This window comes from Anticarsia gemmatalis, chromosome Z (assembly GCF_050436995.1).
Source record: "Anticarsia gemmatalis isolate Benzon Research Colony breed Stoneville strain chromosome Z, ilAntGemm2 primary, whole genome shotgun sequence".
Classification (NCBI taxonomy): domain Eukaryota; kingdom Metazoa; phylum Arthropoda; class Insecta; order Lepidoptera; family Erebidae; genus Anticarsia; species Anticarsia gemmatalis.
In genome coordinates, this window is record NC_134776.1 from 12,894,148 (window position 1) to 12,915,593 (window position 21,446).

General features: G+C 35.2%; 1 protein-coding gene across 4 annotated transcripts in view; it reads left to right on the forward strand.

The window, feature by feature from the left end:
- LOC142986133 (carboxyl-terminal PDZ ligand of neuronal nitric oxide synthase protein) overlaps positions 1-21,446 on the forward strand; it is a 122,861-nt gene that overhangs the window by 93,980 nt on the left and 7,435 nt on the right. For 2 of the 4 annotated variants that reach the window (XM_076134412.1, XM_076134413.1), the window contains exons 6-10: positions 9,746-9,896; positions 11,810-11,964; positions 15,053-15,292; positions 15,520-15,654; positions 17,699-20,904. In XM_076134412.1, the coding sequence (XP_075990527.1) occupies positions 9,746-9,896; positions 11,810-11,964; positions 15,053-15,292; positions 15,520-15,654; positions 17,699-18,565 (1,548 nt within the window). In that variant the 3' untranslated portion in view covers positions 18,566-20,904. Of the gene's footprint in view, positions 1-365; positions 1,185-9,745; positions 9,897-11,809; positions 11,965-15,052; positions 15,293-15,519; positions 15,655-17,698; positions 20,905-21,446 lie in introns of those variants that run through there. The other 2 variants (XM_076134411.1, XM_076134414.1) reach the window with 2 other exon arrangements.

Here is a 21,446-nt window from a genome sequence, read left to right on the forward strand (position 1 = left end):
AATATGCCATTTGTCATACATTACATTAACACTCTGTCGAATAACATTTGCCAACTATAAAGTAGCTGAAGAGTAATAAAATAATATGGTAGAGCTATTAATAACAAGTTGTGCTGAACTAAAGTCTTTATAAATCCTTACGTCGTAACTCGCCACTCATCACTTTAAAGACTTTTAGAGATTAAATCAATTTTATTGAATATGTTCAACTTTGTTCGGATAATTGAAATACTAATTGACTACTTCGAGTGGTTTAAAGCATTGAACGTTATCAACATCATAGATTTTTATGATCACTCCGTACAAAGAAGTGTACCGCTTAGAAACACGCGAATATGTTTATTTGTGGTACTTGGAGCGACGCGCGACGCACGCGCAGACCATGCCTTCGCCACTTCAGTTGTTTCGTACGAAGCCGTACGGACGCGCGCACTATGATACAAAAACGTGTGTGTGTATCGTGATTAGAAAAAAGTACATGCAATCGAATTAGTGATTCTGTGACTATGTCGAGCCAGAGGGACCACAGTAAACAACGGAAAAATGATCACCTATTGAAAAATTTACCGACTGAAGTGTTATTGAAAGCTCGAAGCACTCTCTTCTCATTAGGAGGTGCTTTAAAACCAAAACATGAACAGCAGCAGCGGACAAAGCCTCCCAAGCAAGACCCAAAAGACAAAAAGAATCCCGAAAGATTGAAAAGCAGCCGTTCGGAGCCAGAATTTAGTGAAGTTCGTAAAAACAAGCACAGAAGTAGAATTGATGACACTCGTTCTCGTGAATATGTTAGTGGTGGTAGACCAAGACCGCTATCAGTGGGAGCCATAAAACGATATGAAAAAGACGTGGATGATTTTCACAATGGAAATTTTCCTAAAGAATCGTCACCATTACGAAGGCAATTCGATTCCTCAGAAGACATGTTGTGTGTGCAGTCGCGACTAGTGATACCTGTAATTGACAGACTAAATCAAGATGTACAAATGCACGATATTAGTGAGAGACCGAGAAAAAAACTATCGTTTCGTGAACCAGAGATTGTAAATAGCGGTAGTGCAACGTTAGGGCGATCTAATAAGTTGATGGGTGTCAACAGCCTCACGAGAAGACCAAACAGAGTTTCTTTACGTTCAGAAGCACCTCATGCATCGAGCTTAGAAGGAATAGACTCAGACCTAGAGGTAGGTGCTCGTGTTTATTGATAAGTTAATCCAGCGAAATGTTGTTTGACAACGAAGAATTATTAACCTCACGTTCTCTGTTTGTAATGCGGCTTCGTTTTTAAGATAACCCATAATTTATTTGAAATTCCTGGAAATCAATTCTTTGAACAGAATTTTGTTTCTTTTTCATTTGACGGCAAGAAAACAAAACATTTTCCGTATAATTCCGATGCACTTGTGCAGTTGAAGGCCAGCTATCAGACATGAAAATTGGAATCCGCTACATAAAATTGTTGTTGTTAACTCATGTTAAGAGACTTCAATGATTTCATGGCGCTACGTCTGTAATAGCGCATGTGTTTACAGTCATCAAATAAATAAAAATCGTACAAACATTTTCAATTGATTAGTTCATATATACTTTCATTACAAAAAATAGACATGGGGAATAATAAATGCCATCAAAAACATTCTGTAAAAACCTCAAGTCTCGCCGTAAAAAGTTGTGAGATCGATATAATACCAAGTCGATTAATCTATTTAGTCTCTACTTAAAGGACCTTCTGTCTTAAGTTATTACGTATGTTATTATCATGCCAATTTAAAAAAAATACCTTTAAAACAAATAGACCGACCTGGCCATCGCATGATTTAATTATAAGTATGTATCATACTACACAGCACGACGAGAAGTTAATGCTCCTGAAATGTTAATGGCGAATTTGTGTTTTCTTGCGATGACCAAGTCGATCTATTTGTTTTAAAGGTATTTTTTTTTAATTGGCATGATAATAACATACGTACGTAATAACTTAAGACAGAAGGTCCTTTAAGTAGAGACTAAATAGATTAATCGACTTGGTATTATATCGATCTCACAACTTTTTACGGCGAGACTTGAGGTTTTTACAGAATGTTTTTGATGGCATCTCACTTCTTTTTGTAGAGCGAACATAAGTCCAATTTGTATGGAAAGACGTTTTTTTTTCATAATTCAACATATTTTCCTATGGGAATGTTGTTCAGTTTCATGGGCTAAACACCCTTATCCACCCTATACCCCCTCCCCCGTTATGTCTCATATAGTAGGTACCTATTTACACCTATTTATTTTATTTTCTACTGTAATAATAATTCATTAACTGCAAATGTAACCTTGTAATCTTATACATTTATATGGGATTACAAAGTTATTATTGCAGTTGGTGCATTTAGAAAACTGGACCGAAATTAGAAAATATTACATTTTTCCCATGATTAAGATACTAAACCCTATTTGTATTCTAAATTTGAAGCTTCTAAGTCTGCTAGAAGTACCTTAGACTTTTGATGATCGGTGAGTCAGTGAGTCAGTGAATCAGTGAGTGACAAAATTCAAAATTTTAACAAGTTGTCATTCCTAAACTACTGGTTCAAATTGACTGAAATTTTAAATATACCGTGTTTATACAATGACTAATTAGTTGCTGAAAATCCAGGCTTCTTGTTTTATCCACAACGAAATTATAGGGGTGTCAAAAATAGCCCGAATTGCTTCGAGAAAAGGATGTTACGGCCGTGCCGCTTTTTTTTTGCTCGACTTGCGGGGGCACTTCCGTGCCCCCAGATTGTAACAATAGAGATGATGGTCACCTACAGTTGATCGGTGAAACCGTTTCATGTTTATTTTGATTACGGCGGCCGCGTCCAAGGACCGGCCGGCCGTCGCTCGCGGAAGCGGTGATTTTTTATAAATCGAAGTCTCCAGTGACATTTATCTTCGCATTATTTTGCCGCGGCGTGGACTTACGTCAAGGGCGATACTTCCGTCGTCAACTCCATTTATTATTTAGAAAACTTTAGTAAACTGGTTGTGTTTGCACGAGAGATATTTTGGAACTGCCGCCGCGAACGTGTGAATTACGCACTGGAATAGTTACTAAAACATAGTCTCGCTATCATTAATTCTCTCGGTGCGTTTAGTTTACGTTCTAAATCAACATACAAGTGCTAATGGAGTGAAATGAAGCATAAGATGAACCGGCATTCACCGATTGTAATAAAATATGTATCTACGTAGTTTAATTGTGACTCACTGAACGTTTTTTTAGTTGAATCATGTATTCGCAGCGTTAAAATTTCTCGGAATATCAATGTCACTACGTTGACATTTCATTTAAAAAATATTATGTTCATTTTAATAAATATAATTATCGCGTTCGCAGCGCTGTTGGCATTTATTGGTGCCTCCGGACCGGGTTCAGGCTAGTCACGGTTTCGAAATTGTAAGTTTGTACGGAAATTTGAAAAAGGGGCTAATAAATATTAATGAATTTAACTACATCACCTATTTGGCTGCTAGACTGCACGTTTAGTATATTGTTGACCATCACGAAACGAATCGTGAGCTCAGCCCATCTGCGACAAATATTCTTGACATCTTAATAAAAACATAGCTTTAAACGAGCCGTCTTTCTTATTTTGTCGTCTTCTTTCTTTGTCTTTTCAAACTGCATGTTTGGCGTAGTGGTTAACGTGATCACCTCGCCGCAAAAATTACTGTAGCGCCGCGTGTGGTGGGTTCGAATCCCACCTGGGACAAATCTTTGTGTAATAAGCACGAGTATTTGTTCTGAGCCTGATTGCTAATGAATCTATGTATTTATGTAAGTATGTATTTAAATGTATATAAGTATGGTTATCAGTTATTTGGTCACCATAGTACAACCTCTGCTTAGTTTGGAATCAAATAACCGTGTGTAAATTATCATTATAATTATTTTGTAACTTTTCCAACTGATTCAAACAAGACTTACCACAAAATTGTGTAAATAATGAAGATCATTAAAGTATATCTCATAAAAGTAGGCAAGGACCGTAGCAAAATGGTGTTATTTTCCCCCCATGGAACTAGACGTCTAGATATGTACCTAAGTACATAACGTTTACAACCTTTTTTTTGATACTTCGCTACCGGACAAATGGCATTTTTTAAACTTACAGTTAAGTTAATCAGTGCCGATGATAAATGAACTGCTACGCGTTACACTTTTATTCCGTTTCACTGATTTAACTAATTGGAGATCGACATATAAATCTCCAAAAAGTACTGAAAGAGCTGTTTGGACAATTTTACTTCTATAAATCACTAGTAATTACTTTCAACTTTGAGAATTAACCCCATTTTTACCAAAGTTTATAGTTTATCGTGATTTTAAGTAATATTTATTACTACTCTTTATCAAATCTAATGCAAGATTTTGATGCGTAAACTTCACAATTTTCCATGTCCGCTAAATATTTTATTGAATTAAGTTATAATAATCATTAAGTCAACTTATTGATAGCAAAATAGCTGAAATCTAGATTAACATCAAACTATGAAGAACAAGTAAGGCACAGGCTTAGTGTGCTTAACTATCACTTACACTAACTGACACAGCCTTAACCTCGAACCATGCTCCATATTAACCTCGTGGCCTGAATTGTCTGTGCTGCCCTAATATATATGAATCAATCATTTCACAATATCCACCGCTCGATCTTATACATCACAGTAATACGTGTCTATTATAACCCAGAAATTATGAATGTAAGGAGACGTATCCAGCTTCTTTTAGTATATTTACTAAAGTTACAAAAACAACAACGTAGATTAATGTTCATTACATATCTTTCAGGAATCGCTAATTAAATTCACAAGGGCACTGTTATGTAATCACGGTAATAAATTGTAAACACAACATATTGTTTACCAAACAAACCTTCCGATCTGAAGTTATTGATAGAAACAAAAGGCGAATTTTAGTGTTTACTGCCAACTTGCTTCATTATCTCTCGTAAATATTTAGTCAATTTAATGAAACCGTGTTATTAATACCGACACATACGCAATAACGAGAATAGCCACGAAACTTAAAAAAATACAAATATGATTATAAAAAAAATGTAGATTGATTTTCAAGAGACTTACCAAAAAAAACTTTATTTGCGGATAATATGACGTAATTCTAAATAATGACAGACATTATAATAAAATTTATGGGTCTTCAGTGGTTGTATAAGAATTATATAATGCCAAATTATTAGATCTACTCAGGCCCTTTGACGTCAAACTCAAGGAAGTATTAATTGTTGTTTGACACTGCCAGTTGACGTCTCTTCGCAGCACTTGCCAATGTCTCCTGCATGGATCTGTATAGCCTCTTAATCTTAATTTTAAATCGTCATAATTTGAAGTACGAACTAACGTTCGAAGTGGTAAACGTTGTTAGGAACCTTAGGTAGATACGTCACTGAATACTTTCCTAGGCCTTTTTAAACTTGTTTTAAGTCTATGTTTTAGGTGCTAATGCTAAATTTCCGGGGCTCTCGTACAGGAAATTAATTGATGCTTAGCATTGAGACTGTTTGTAGAATTGGGTGTTAAGAAGAATGCAGAAGTCGTAAATGTGGGACTGCGTTTTTATTGTGAATGAACGCCGAGTTCGACGCGGCACGTACAAAAGCTTTTATCCTAAACCAACCGCATTTCTTTGACCTCACTCCGACTAGTGTGACGACGCCAGCGAAAATAGACCACTGACGTGTACATGGCAATGAGGTAGCCAAAAATTATGATCGGCATAAAGGTCATTGTCTTGGCCTGACCAATTTTTGTCCCATTTTTTCTAATTATACCACACTGTCGAAATGCGACACAGTTGTCAAAGTGAAGGCGAAGATCGTTTGTAGTGACTAGTTCTCTATTTAATAGATTTTTCTTGTTTGATGAGTGAGTTACATTTTAATTATACCACTAGTTCCTTATTCTTCTCCGCAGTGGCTATTTTAGGTTTTGATGTTCGTACTTAAAAGAAAGTTGAAATGAGAGACGATTCGATTTCTATGATATTCGTACGTTCATTCTACTAGGCCTAATTATGAATGGTGGTAGTTGATTGATATTCTGCACACAAAAGATATTGCCTACAAAGGTCACTTCAGGGCGACCTGATTGCGGCAATAACTTTCATATAAATGGGCTTATAAATATTTGATAGACATAGTATAACGTAGTTACATGTTGATGACGGGTAACTGGTATTATATACTACCCAATAATATATAATAAGTATATTAAGTATGCAATATATTTTTTACCTGTGTTTCAATACCATGACTTGAAATATTTTATCATTTACGACATCCCTTAATAATGATTGACTAAGATTTATTTAAAATAAAATGTAATGCACTCTTAATGCAAATATTATACTTGGCGTTAGATATTATAATATTTATTGATATTAGCGAGATATCGTGAAGATCCTCATAATAATATATTATTTATTGATTCTACATAAATCGCGTCATAACGTGTGAAACATTTGAGTAGTTTATTATTTCAGAGCAGGTAGCTAATACCCGTTTTAGTTATCAATCAACGATCCACGAACAAATATTGGAAGTTTCAATCATCGATCAGTGTCAAACTTTGCCATTATTCATACAAACACCCTTCGATCGCTATTTATTTTATATGGATATTAGGCAACCTGAATTATAGATAGCCAACGTGAATAATACATCTACGACCTCTTCCGAGTTTCAGGTATGAAATGAATCATGAAATAGACGAAATATGTTTTTATTATTTTAATAAAGATAATAGTTTTAGTTTCATTTTCACAAAAGTACAGTATTTTGATAAAAAAAGGCATACAACAACAAGGCCCTCCGAATGACGATTCTCTATGTAAAGATGCGGACGCTTAATTACGTTTTGTGTAAAAATCAGGAGGAGTTTTTGTTCGCGTGTAGCTGCTGTCATATTAGTGTCAATTTATGTAGAATCACGAGCCGTGACAAATAGTGGTGTCGTATCTCTTTTCTTGAAATGCACGACTAGCGTAATATCGTGTCGATCTCTGGCTTCGATCCAAGGACTACCACTGAACTCTGTCTAGTGTCCACTCCATTACACTTATTACATGGATTCCAGTTCATTAGCTCATTTAGCTGAGATACCCCAAATTTCAGACATAATTTAATACGATCATATCTTGCGAATATAATGTATTCATTCTGAAAGTTTTGAAACCATCAAACTATGGAAATATACGATTCGAAAGTACAACTACTTACGTGAACTAAAATAGTGATGGAACATTATCAGATTTCAAAACGATATTTTTGGAATCCATTTGTCGATAATAGCGCTCTTTGAACACGACATGTTTATGCAATATAATTGTTTAATATTGCCCTGTCTACTGAAACTGGACTAAATATGGATGCAATTTTGTAATACCTGTAATGAAATTTTAGACGAACACGTATTATTAAATATTAGGTCGGGGAAAAAAACTATTCGCATTATAGTATGCATGAACTGGTAATAAAATCTCTTTGGCTTCAAAAATCACAAATGAGTACACCGGTTCATTAGATTTCTTTCAGTGAGCTCGTGAGGTACCCAAATATCGAGCTTTTTGTGTAGAGAAAAGATTTTATTACAAGTTCATACCTACATACTATAATGCAAAAAGATAATATTTTTTATTTAGTAAATAAATATTTACTAAATAAAAAATCTTTAGTTAGTAATTTGTAGTATGAAGATTAATTTAATAAGTCAATAATAAATATTAATAAAATGCGAGGAATACGTATTAAGCCGCTGCATAGCTGTTTATTAATCGCAGCTCATAATTTTTAGCACGTTAAGAAAATATTTCCCCACCATAATGAGTTTAACATGTCCCTTCCATTACATTTAATAACGTCGTAACCCAGAAAACAGTAAACAAATGAATAATATGAAATCCTCTTAGAACTATCCCCCACACGAACAACGGACGCATTGTTCAATCTCATACCGCACCACAACCTACCTTCATAATGCCATCATAAATTTATTTAAATTGTTGCAGCAATTATGTTTAATTAATTATATACAATATATTTCGTACTATTTATATGCTAGATTATGTTATAACAAAAATATAATTTAGTCTTAAACAGTCGCATAGACTTCGTGTCAACCGTCAAAATGTTTACTTGTCGACTGAAAGGTTGAAAGGCATCGGCTTTATCAGATCATCTGTGTTTTATTCACGTCAGATGATTGGGTTATGAATAATAATATCTACATTCAGGGAGGTTTGACATATCGGGCCAGATCGATTGTATGGTAACGATTTTATTTCAATTACACGGGGACTCTTTCGGTTTGAAACATAAGCGTTCAACCTGAATAATCTGTTCCATCCGTTACGCGGCTTGAACGAGAGGAACATTAATTAAACACATGTCATCTCCCACGCTCCTCGCGCCCTCCCTTTTATCTCCCTTTGTAAAATATCATTCGTCGTTGTACCCTTTTATTTCCATTGTGTACTGTTATTCCAACAATATCGGGTTTAGGGTTCATCGCTCTATCGTGCACTCGTCCAAGATCACAACTATTTCTTCAGCAGTGATTGTACCTCCCCATCCAAAAATACAATATTTGAACTTTTGTTCCGCTTTAATCAGAATAACACGAACTGGCGGTTGGTTGTGTCTACGCTCTGCTAAACTAATACTTCGGATTGTTTGTACACACAAAGTTCTAATAACCTAGACAAACTTACAACTTGAAGTTTGGCTAAACTTCTAGCGGAGACAGTACGGAACCCTGCATTATTAATAATGTTCTTACATGAGAAATCGTTGTCACTGATTAAAATGTTTGTCGTTGTGCCGTGACTGCTGATACTTAGTAATGTCACCTGTAAAAAACGTTGTAAGGTAATTGGAAAGCATTGCTCAAACCAAAAAATATTCACACTTTTTAACTTATAAATAAAAATAAATAAATTTAACCCATTACTGTCCCACTGCTTGGCAAGGGTCTCCTCCCGTAATGAGGGAGGGTTTAGGCCTTTAGTCCACCACGCTGGCCAAGTGCGGGTTGGGGACTTTTTAACTTACCAAATTATAAAACAACTCTGGTAATTTGTGCAAGATTATTAAAAGAAATAAAATCTGAACATCGCTGAAAATTAGAATTATGTATCACGTATGAAATAAGATAATAAATATTTTATCCTATATTCCTGGTCACTAGTGGTTAAAGTACATAAGAGAAAAATGAAGCCCTTTTCTCTGCGCATTAATGATAATTTTCCATCCGACATTTTCTGATAAGTAACACCGAGAGTTCTCCCTTTCCTATCTTTCATTATGTTGACTAACATCTGTTCTCCGTTACAATCTAATTATGTCATAAGACAATGTACACATATGACGGATTAATCTCAACGGGATCACATCGTACAAACGATACTTATTGCCTGTAATATAGTATGCATAGCCACGTAACTAACCGACATTTATTAGTGTGGCTTCATAAACTTTACACGAGTACCTACATAATTATTATAACTAGGTACTCGATCACTATTCATGTGGAAGATTAAACGAATGCCATTCAAATACATTGATTAATGTTAATTAAGTCGCGTACTGCGGATTACATAAATGATTTACTAGTTAAAACATTCCTATCATAGCGTCAGTATAATTTGATGATAAATTTAATTTAATAAATAAGATTTGTTCATTTATTGGTACAGAGTCAAGCGATGAGGATCGTGCGCACCGTGGGGCAGGCTTTCGAGGTGTGCCACAAGATGCAGACCAACACGCCGGATCAGCCGGCTCCATCTACGTCGTCAGCCCCGGACGAGCCTGTCGCCAGCGCCAGCGATGCACCCGCTTCTAAAGGTTTGCTTCACCACAACAAAAGGGTTTATCGAATACATTTTTAAAAAGTGTTTTCGAGAATATTGAATAGCAGCATTTACATGTTGAGCGTCTACATCCAGTAAATATATTTTTTTAAACCAAGTAGAAGTAGTTCAAGTTGCTATTTGATATAAATCATGGAAAAACTCTTTTTTTTTATTTCTACGGAAATATATGTCAAGATGACCCCTTTAAACTGAAGTGCAATTAATGGGGCTTACTTCACATCGCTATTTCACAAGTCAAATGGACAATTTAATTACAGCGTTGTTAAGTGAGCCTTGCTTGTCTCTTGATTACCGACGTTCGAAGCGCTTCGACAGCTGGCGATAAATTCCCTCCTCTTTCTATAAATTCATGTTGTCTTTGCCCTGCGACCCTACTATATTTATATGCGACTCTATTCAGGCTGATAGCGAAATATTGAAGCTCGCTTTTTGCGAATAAATAAAACGTGTCACTGTAATAAATGACTTGAAAAAATATCTTATAAAAATTATAAAGTCGTCAGACAGACTGTACTTATTTTTATATGCTGACTATTGCTGACATTTATATTCGCAAAGTAAATTACTGGATGATAAAGTAGTTCTTACCAACTAGTTATTATACATTTGGTTAATAAAACTTTAGCTATCTAAAATGTAGTTAAACAATGGTCATGATCTCCGATTCTGTTAAACACAAAACTTATCTACCTTATTCCTAACATACATATACCTAACTTTTCAGTGGTAACCATCAATTTAAGAGTTATAGATGAAAATTCTGCTTTTGATGCCTCTAGTCGCCTATGTTTGCGCAGGTGTAGAAAATATAAAACGAATCTACACCATTAAGCTACAATCTTCATCATCAAACTTTACCACGCGATGACCGTATGCCGGAAACTCGTAATCTGTGCAAAACTTGTGTTGTGCCAAGGCAATAGTATCTACGTAGATATTGTGACGTTATTGTTTTATTAAGCAGTGGGTAGTGTTATTAACTTTTATTAACATAGAATGACATCATTTCGACCGTGGTCGAGACTGCAAGTTTCTATAACAAAATAATTAAAGTAAAGCTCTAGGTTATTACTTAAGTAGCAACAAGGCAGTGCTATCATATATTTTTCATGAATGTAAGAGCGTGCAGTATAATGTCTGTCTGGTATTATAACAAGAGTAACGTGTGTGAACAGTGAACGTCTCTGTTTATATTGTATTACAACATGTTACGTAATATGTATTTTATTTTTTCACTGTTTCTGCGGGTGACTTAAAATTAGCTTTTATGTATCGTTTTATGACATCCGACGTAATGCGTAGGTAACAGCTGTTTTAACGAGCCACGTCATCATTTTATTGCCTTTACCTTAATCTACATAATTTTGCACTTTGACATTGATCATGCGTTGATTCAAAATAGCCCTATTTTATCTATTTGTGCATCTCAAAATCTCATGTGTAATGTTCTTACATCCACGGCCATTTTCACCTTGTGATTCTATCAAGGGGAACCCTGGAAAAACCGACTTAAATTGGAATGACACCATAAAACAAAAGTAGGTATTATCCAAACTTCATTTCTGGCTTTCACGTTTAAGGATCATACGTTAAAATGACTTTAGAGGAAAGATCGCTTAATTTTAGTTTTACACTATGACACAGCGCGTAACGTGTCGTAGCAAACTGCCAAGAAAAGAATGTCAGTTTGTTATGCAGATTTATCATCCAGTGAATATACTGCTTAATAAATCATATTTCAACGTGTCTAATAAACGTTAGTGCAGACGTTATAATTATTTGGTATAATCTGTTTGTCGCTGTGACATGTTAATGCTTTGGTTTGAAAATTTAAAATGACGTGTGTTGAGGCGAGGAGTGTAGTAGGTAATGTTGCATCTACAGAAGCAGCCTCTGAATGCGGTGCGTCTGAGTCAGGTGCGGCCTCTACCACTAAGGTCATCGTGGAGGAAGGAGCTGCAGCCTCTAAAGAAGACCGGCCTAAACATTTAGACCTCCTGCCGCCGCCACCAAGGAAGGAGGGCAAGCGATCGCCGCAGGTAACTAATAATATTTATGGAACTACGTCACTTGCTAGGTTCTACTCTATCTAAGCAAAATATAAAATATCCACGTCTCTTTTCTTAATTATTTATACTATACTAAAATAAAATGTAGTAAATATTTGAATGTAGCTTGTTATTCAATGTACTGGTTAAAAGGTTGATATTATCCACGACAGTTCTCCCTGCGGGCCCTGCTGTTAAATAAAACACACACAATTAGCAAAATAATAGCACAAACTGAAATACAGCAAATAAACGAGTAAATCACCGCAATTATGTGATATGATACTTTATGGCAAATACCGTTCCTTGTTATTATCGTAGACTAACTAACAACCTAGGCGGACGTTTATGTCGATCGAAAGTCATATAATATTCTCAATCAAAGAAGGTCTTTGAATGTCAAACAAAGGTTTTATGCCTTTGAAATACATAAATGAATTAGTGCAAGTCTATGGAATATATTGTTGAAAATGTTCATGTACGTCGTATAACAATATCATTCACGCTAAGAGCTAACGAGTAGAAGTGTATGCATCGTCTAGACGCACAAGTATTTTCATGTACTTGCTGAAACATTTAGAAGTACTGTTTGTTAAGAAAATACAAGTGATAATACGTAAGGCGTTATTCAGAAAGGAATGCCTAACTGTACTGTGTAAAAGATTACAGTAAATATTTCCGTGATTTACGAGATCAAGATATGAATCAGTCGTTTTAATCAGAGATTTTACATGATATATATAGTACTTATAAAAAATTAAGTAGGAATGATAACCGGAACCGAATGTTTTAGAAAAAAAACTTCTTTTTATCTTTAACATTCTTAAGAGTACAGTAATCACGCAGAACCCGTCTACAAAATTATAAAAATTAAAAAAAAAAAAAAAAAAAATATATATATATGATTTCAATGAATAATACCTATATACTTACTACAATGAATTTTTTGCATAAAAAACACGAGCGCAACACCCTCCAGTCTTGCCACACGGCCGATATTTACGACTAAACCGCACCAGTTATGAATGAAATATTTGACCTTTGTATATGTTGATCAGCATTATTCTAACAAACCTGGTAAAAATAGATACATTATTATCGTACTGAAAATAGTAGCTCTCTACTCTCGATAATCGCTCTCCCACATTGATTCCGAGAAGCTTTACAATAAATCAAACCTATAATAATATCATCGGAACGTGAATGTCTTGGATCCAACTTCAACCAATGGGGCTTTTGGCTTACGTACAATACGAACACCTAGCGAAGTGTATTTGTTGAATAGTTTTACAAAATACAATAGATTGTATAAAATGTTCGTTGGCCGCCCGTTTAATAACGAAAATATTTATTTAGTTATATAGTCCTGGGAATGTATTTTTATTACGGTTATGATTTTCAAGATCGCGCCTTAATACTTAATCGAAAAAAAAAATCTTAAAATCCTAAATTTTCCCATAGGGGTAGGCGGACACAAAGAACACCACCTGCTATGATCATTACAAAGTTCTTTGCGTCAGAAACATACACATACTACATATTTTATCATAATACACTTTTTGAAAAAGACTCCTTACCTAAATTTCACTTGGCATCCTATAAAATTAGAACATATTTTGTTCCGCGACGATCGTTCTTAATACGAGCAGCTTAATGCGTAATTACTAAACGTCCCACGTATTAAATGAACGATATCGTTAACATTACACTTAAGTGGCAGTTTGCCGCAGAAATGTGACTACTTAGGTCTCCTCAACAAGAAAACACATACGATGTTTCTTATATCAAAATATTCTAAGAAACTGAAGTTATCGTTTTTACGGCGGTTATTCAGTAATATCATCATACCAAATTTTACATTCTAGACAACAGTATTAAAGTGTGCAGTCGTATGTTAGATAATTTCACGAGTTTGGCTTATTACGGTTCTATACTCTGCCTCCGTAGTATCGCCAGGCTTCAGACGCCCCTCATTGGCAAACGAGAGGTTTTTTCGGCTGTTTCTTTGTGGTCCTACTAATTTGCCCTACTAGCAGGACCACCAGGAAATAGTAGCTCGTAGATTAACAATAGTAGGACTACGAAGAATTACATTTTCTGGTGGTCCTACTAGTAACAAAAAGTAGTAGAACCGAAACAGCCGTTTTTTTAATGAGGTAGGCTCTGCACAGCTTTTAAACTTCCACTCAGCACTCGACTGCGAGGTGCTTGCTCTTCATAGCTCAATTGTAACTGTATCCATATTCAGCTTCACGAGATATTACACAATGTTTGTATAATAAATCGAAATTAATTTTACTTTGTTTAAAAGTCGTTTCTAACTTGACTAAGTTTCAAATATATCTCGATCATTCGCCTTTGACATAAACTTGGATGCTATAAATATTTTACTTGCTAACTGAATCTAATGTATTATGAAACTTGAAACAATGACAAATTGAAATTATTTTCATACATGACTCGCTTTCAGATAAAATTCATATCTCCCATATCTTCGTTATGATGACTTTTTACTACTATTGTGTAGGCATTGTGTAGTTATTTGTAGAATTGGAATCGAGCCAATTAGATATCTACAATTCGTATGCATACGGACCAAATATTTTATTTCAAAATCCTTGTATATCATGAAAGCTAATATTATTATTAACTTTTCTTTTAACCAAGTTTGCTTTTGTTCGTTTAGTCAGCCTAACTACTTCTAGAGTCAAAAAAATTAACATAGAATGAGAGATTATATACGATATGGAAGTTTCAAGACCAATATTATTAAAACCGATGTAAGGAAAGTGCATAGATTTTTTACATTTGAAGCCTTTTATTTTCTGCTAGAAGTAACTGACCATAATCAAAGGAAAACTATTACCCCCCTATAAAATGTCACACGAAACGAGACACTTCGGGGCTTACTAACGTGATTGCGTAGTGATGCACTACTATTTTACCATATTTTTCGTCAACCCGTTAGCCCTAAATGTACATCAAGGCTTCTGAAAAACCGCGACAACTCATGAATATTCACCCAAGATTAATCGCAATTCCTTTTATAGCTGTCGAATTTGTACCATGATTGTTTTAGCGCACCACTCCTGCGCCCACCATCAACCTGCCCGATCTTCCGGAGTGCATCACTAAGGTGGAGCTAGTGAACAGCGAGGCAGCAGGAGACGCGGCCACGCCGCTCAGCGCGCAGCACCAGCTGCAGCTGCTGCGAGAGCGTCTCGAGCAACAAGCGCAGCAGACTCGTGCAGCCGTCGCGCAGTTGCTACTCTTGCGTGATCAACTAGCAGCCGAGCAGGCCGCTCGATGCGAGGCGCAGGTTTGTACAATCCTTATAGCAACGACTATTAAAATGTTTTTTAGTTCTATTAATAATATTCGACTAATAAAATGTCTAGGGATACACAAGTTATCAATGATATTAATTGTGCTCAATTATTTTGGCAGACCAAATAATTGTTTTTGATAATAGCAGAGTCGAAAGTTAAAATTTAAATTAAGGTATCACATATTGATGATTTACTGGTTTGTATGTACCAATTTCAGGCCCGTACACATCAGCTGTTGGTTCACAACAAGGAGTTACTTGAACATATCGCTGCTCTGGTAGCTCACCTGCAGGAGCGAGAGAGGGGATCCTCTCGACCGATCAGCGCTCAGCAACTGACACTCTTGCCCCAGGTATATACATTATTTACTGTTTTTTAGTTTTTGTTTATATACTTGTACTTATGTCTCGTTAATTATTTTGCTGATAAGACGATGGAACTTCTAAATAGTCAATGTTGGTTAATGGAAGCTATCTAAACGGCTGTAAACACAGCTCAAGTACAAACTATACAATTATATTAATGTTATTAATAAGATATCCTTCGTCTTGATGGCCCTTATTAAAGGTGACATTACACAAAATCCAGGAAAGGTACCCTAGAAATTTTGAACAATTGAACAATGTAGCAATAGTTTCTGCTAGACCCATAAAGTAGCCGTAGCCCACATTAATCTCTAAACTCCTACCAAAAATCACACAAAAATTTAATTTTATCAAGAGACAATGCACTCTCGCACTGCATTTGTAAAACTAATCTAATTCCGTGTATTTGTGGTGGGTACGGGCACTCAAAATTTGCATATTTTTGCGACACTTATGCTGACTGTTTGATAATTCGCTCTTTCACAATTCAAATATTTCGATATTCCTCTAAATCTTGGCCAATGATTTAGCTATGAATTGTTCAGAGTTATTAGACTGTATGTGTCACCAAGTTAACCAGTGAATGTGTATTGTCGCCTTCAGTGTTATGTAATTTTTTGTAATTATTTGTGTACGTTTCAATATAATCATTTCACGCTATTTTTTATTTTGCATTGTTAATAGGCATGTCCGTTTTATTTCGTTTTAATTGGCGTAGCCACGAATGATTAGTATCGCTGAGAAGCGAGTCTATCGTGAAGCATTTTTTTTAATCCGTTGCTATGATGTCTGTGTTATTTTCTTATCGCTAAACACTAAAACGTTACGTTTGTAGTACTTATGTCCTTTGTACAATAAACAGCTTTACATCAACCCGGGAGCTCGGGTTTGAATTGCCAATTTGAACCGCTCTACGAATTTGACTAGTTGTCAAATGAACTGGCAGATGGTTTACTATTGCTTATGAAACGTGAATAGTTTTAAACATATAGAAATGCTATTAAATTACAAGTATCAGGATGGGGAGTTTGGGGACCTAATGATCAAATAATCAATATCAAATTATCCATAAAGTTATAATGTAACTTATGATTGTCAAAGTAGGGCTAAATATTAAAAGATGCCAGAAGTGTCTTACTGCGGGCTTAATATAATTCATTAAGCCAAGAATTTCTTGCCGGCTGTCTGTAATAATTATAATTATATATAAAATCTCAACAAATTATTTTACATAACCTAGGCAATGGCATTAATGTACAGATATATATGCAATTTAACCAAACTGGTCCTTTATCGTTTACTTAGTTAAAAAAACGAAATATGATAATGCTATTGCATCTGGAGCGAATTACTTATTGTAAAAGCAGCATCCTTCAGAATTTCCCGCTACGGAAGAGTTGATTTGTCCGACCTTTTTTCAATTAAATTTGCAAGAGATAACAAGCAGAACAGAAGCCTCGTATTTCCTAACCAATCAACATCTTACTGGCTTTCAGTTCTGTAATGATTGTTAATTAAAATCAACTATGACATTTACGTTCGATTCAAATCGTAAAATAAAAATAGTCATCACTTATAAGAAATTATAGATGCTGTTACAAAATAAATTTTTAAACTAATAGCACGTGTCGAATTATCTTATATATAATTAGATTTTTTGATTGACAGCTAGTTATTAACCCCTGCATATTGTAGGTTGTGTTTTTGTGCTTTTCGACGTTGCTCCCCAATTTTTAATTTAATTAATAATTTAACGCAAGCCTCCGAAATTTTACATTTTTAGCTTTACGGTTTTATCCTTGGAGCACTTTAGAACACCTGTCGCATGCTCTGTAGCTTGTTGGTGTTATTTGTAAGTACACAATATACATTTTACAACCACTTAACGAGTTCAGTCTAATTTTTATTTACAAGCTTATTGTGTTGAATGATTCAGTGTAATACAGCTTTAAGTTTTTATAATATCGTTGATTGTTTAATGATTTTAACATAATAAGCGCAAATACATTACATTATTGATTCTGTATTCAGATCAAAACGGACAACGTGATCAACGATGTCAAAAAACCAGACAACATGCAGCAGTGCAACGGGAACCACTCCCCTACCAGCACCGAAGCTCTGATCAATCTGATATCGCAGAGCACCAAAGTTACTCAGAACATGGAAAATAATAACTTGCGCATGTCACCCTTTTGTGTTTCACCAGCTCCGGAAACTATCAATGGGGCTAGCTCAGCTCCTTGCTTTGGAGGCATGACCAACGAACAAATACAGAACTATCTGATAACCAAGTTCCAGAACATTACACTGCCAAATGACGTTGCAGAAACCAAACCAACCATAAACTACAACCAGCAGTTCTTTCAAAACAGCAATGCTTTCCCGAACATCCCACCGCTTACCAATCACTACAGCAATTCGGATCTAGCGAGCTTAATGAACCACAAGATATACAAAGATATGTGCAGCTCTACTGACGATCTTGAGAATATGGCGCAGGCCATGAGCGTCGGCCAGTCCGAGAATTCGCTTTACAGCAACAGTCAACCCACAACCTCCAAGGATTCTTCCCCTGAGGGATTCAGTTCGGACGAGGGAATGCCGTTTATAATGCCGCTGTCTCATAACTGCACATTGACTGCCACTGGCGAGGACGGACGTGTGCGGCTGATCGTGCCCGTCAGTCCATCGGAGAGTAGCTCGGACGTCGTCGAGTGCCAGGCGGACGAGGCAGGAGCTTCAGGTCACACACTGAAGGTGCCGGGACAAGAACGGCCCGCTTCCCTCCTTGCGCCCGCTGCTCCTATCACTCGCTCCACAAGCGAGAAGGTGCCTAACCGCAGCGAGATGATGACAGCTCTACGTTCTCAGTGGACCAGACACACTACTAAGTAAACTCGCTCCGAGGAAACAGGCTGCACGTACCAATGAATTTGAGTCAAGTTACCTAAAGCATTATTTATTAGACGTGTCTTCTAAAAATTCTAAGTTTCGTGATTTTTGTATAAAGAACGTAAGTATATTTTAGTATTTACACTATTGTTTTTAAAGTACTTAGGTAGTATGCTCGTCGGAATGGGAGCCTAAAATGGTGCCAAAATTTGCCACATCTAGGTGATCGGCGTTAAACGGAATAGAGTTATGGAATGAAATTTATTATTTACATATCATGTTCACCTATTCCTAGTCCTGAATTTATTTTTGTATTGAACACGTATGTATCGAAACATATCCTTTAGCATATCGCCATTATGGTTTTAGGTTTATGAGCCATATTGTCATAGTGCACGCCGGAGCGTATTTATGATTTCGATGATTCATGAAGGCTTAATAGCCTATTATCGAGGCGGATTTATGCTTTTCTGCGATTACTAGTACTTGAATAATTGTTTTAAAAAAAATAATTCAATTTAGAATATGTTATATTCTTCGAAATACCGCTTTTTAGTGCATAATATGCAATATTAGAAGCAGAATTCAAGGTTTCTACATGTTATATTCGAATAAATTATAATCAGATCACACTTTTGATGTCAATAGTGGGTAATAATTAAGATTTGACGTTTAATAGAAATTTTGTAGATTGTGTAATCATTGTTAAATACAATACCTTCATATATTTATTCAATATAAACAGAATTCAATATTACTATTAAATGTGTAATAGAGTAGAGTCATGTTTACTTCAACACAATAAAGCATAATAATATTTATATAGAGTACGTTATTATACAATTATATTCAATAGTCGTTCTGTATCACAAGCTTTCTCCGTCGGTATTATATTAACATTCATTTGCGTAAAATTTTCGTACTTCTTTCCTGAAAGAAATGATATCTAAGCAAGCTATAATGCCCCAATAAATCCTCCTATTAAAATTGTAAGATTCAAGGTTGGAATATAAAAAGGTTGATTAGATTTCAGTCGATAGATTTTAGACCTCTACTTACGCAACAAAGTTGTCATAGGTTTTATTAAGTCTCTGAAAAATCTCCCGGCGTATAGGTCTACTAATTAAATATTTATTAAGTAACCATAATAGTGCCGAATGTAGGTATAAACTGCATATGTGTGTACCAAATGGATTCACTAAGAATCAGGTGTACGAAAGTTGGTTAAAATGTGTTTAGTTCAACAATATCCTTAAATAATTACCTCGGAACAAATTAGATAAATTAGTTTTGTCTAATTCTCGTAGCATGTAGCTAGAACATCACAGTGACAATTTCATTTTGACCAACAAGTAACACTTAATCCGGAGTTTCTAATGGACCTTTTTAAAGAATCTATCAAAGGACCAAAAAATCCTTACTTTTTTATTGTGTACTTTAAACTGTTTATTCGGTATAAAAAATGGAACCTACTATTTCCATCAATGAGAACTAGAATAAGAAAAGTCTGATAGGATCTCTAGTCGAATGGCCAAACTTTTTTATGTTTTATTATCTCCAGAATCTAGTCAATATAATTGTAGATAAAATTATGTCTAAAAGGGTTCAATTTTACACTTTGGAGCTGCGGGTCCCTCGACAAGAGTCAATCAATTATAACAATTGGAAGGAACATTGACATTGGCAAAGTTACTATCGAGTTTATGATGTTAAGAACGCGATTTTGACAATGAGCCGTGTATTAACACTGCGTTGACATAGTGACAGAAAACCCAGGTACATTTTGAAGTCAGGCTTGTTTTTGGGACTATCGGAAAATGGTATGGTAAATATCTGAACCTCGGGGTGGTAGCCCTAACAATTTAGCCGCAATCCCCTTTTAATCCTATCCGAAGCAACTGCTAAGCCCTTGAATTTACAGTTTAAGAACTTGTTGTTAGAATAATCAATGTATGGCTACTCATTATAATATTACTCGTTGAATTATCTGAATGTAATCTGGTATAATATATAATCCACTACAGTAATAACATTTTACTAGTCGTTTAAACATTTATTCAATAGGTGGTAAGCACGTAGAAATATTCGTATTCTCAAATGTCTGTTCTATGTTTGTAACAACCGATAAATAAAATTAGTTAAAAGCGATGTCAATGTTTCAAGCAGTACCCATTAAATGTTCAATGTTAAAATAATGATATAACCACTCAGTAGAAAATAGCCAAATGTTTACGCATGTATCTGTTGGTAGAGAAATATTATAACTACTTATTGTAACAGTTCTAGTTCAGTTTTGTCGGCAAAAATAATAGAAAAAGCACTGGTACCTAAATAAAAATAGTCATTTGATTCAGCATTGTTGTTTTATTTCAACCTGTTTTGTTTATTTTTGACTCCCTTTCACATAGTTTAAGAAAGAGTGCGGAAGTATGTGAGAGAAACAACATCTCTCACGTCATCAATAGTTACAGTTTTTCTAACTAGCTAATGTAAAAATTAACAACACAGCTATATATCATATTGCAAAAAAATCAAAAGGTTTTCTAAACTTCGCTTAAAAATATTTTAACTCTTGGGTCTGTCGAAATGGGCGACACTCATTAATTGCTTACAAACACTAAGTTCACAACATTAACCTAGACTTTGTATTCTATCACCGTTATCTGCTCATTACTCACTTGAAATGAGATAACTAACTCACTGATACTTGTAGCAAGGTACTAGATTAACAAAAGGGTTTTGGTATTTCGAGCGACTTCACAAAAAAGACTTCTTAGTTTGATCTGTATGAATGTTGATTTGTTCGCGATTATCTCAGGTGAAATACATGGAAGGAAAACTTCCTCCCACACGACCTCCTCTGTAGTAGAGCCCATTAATATAA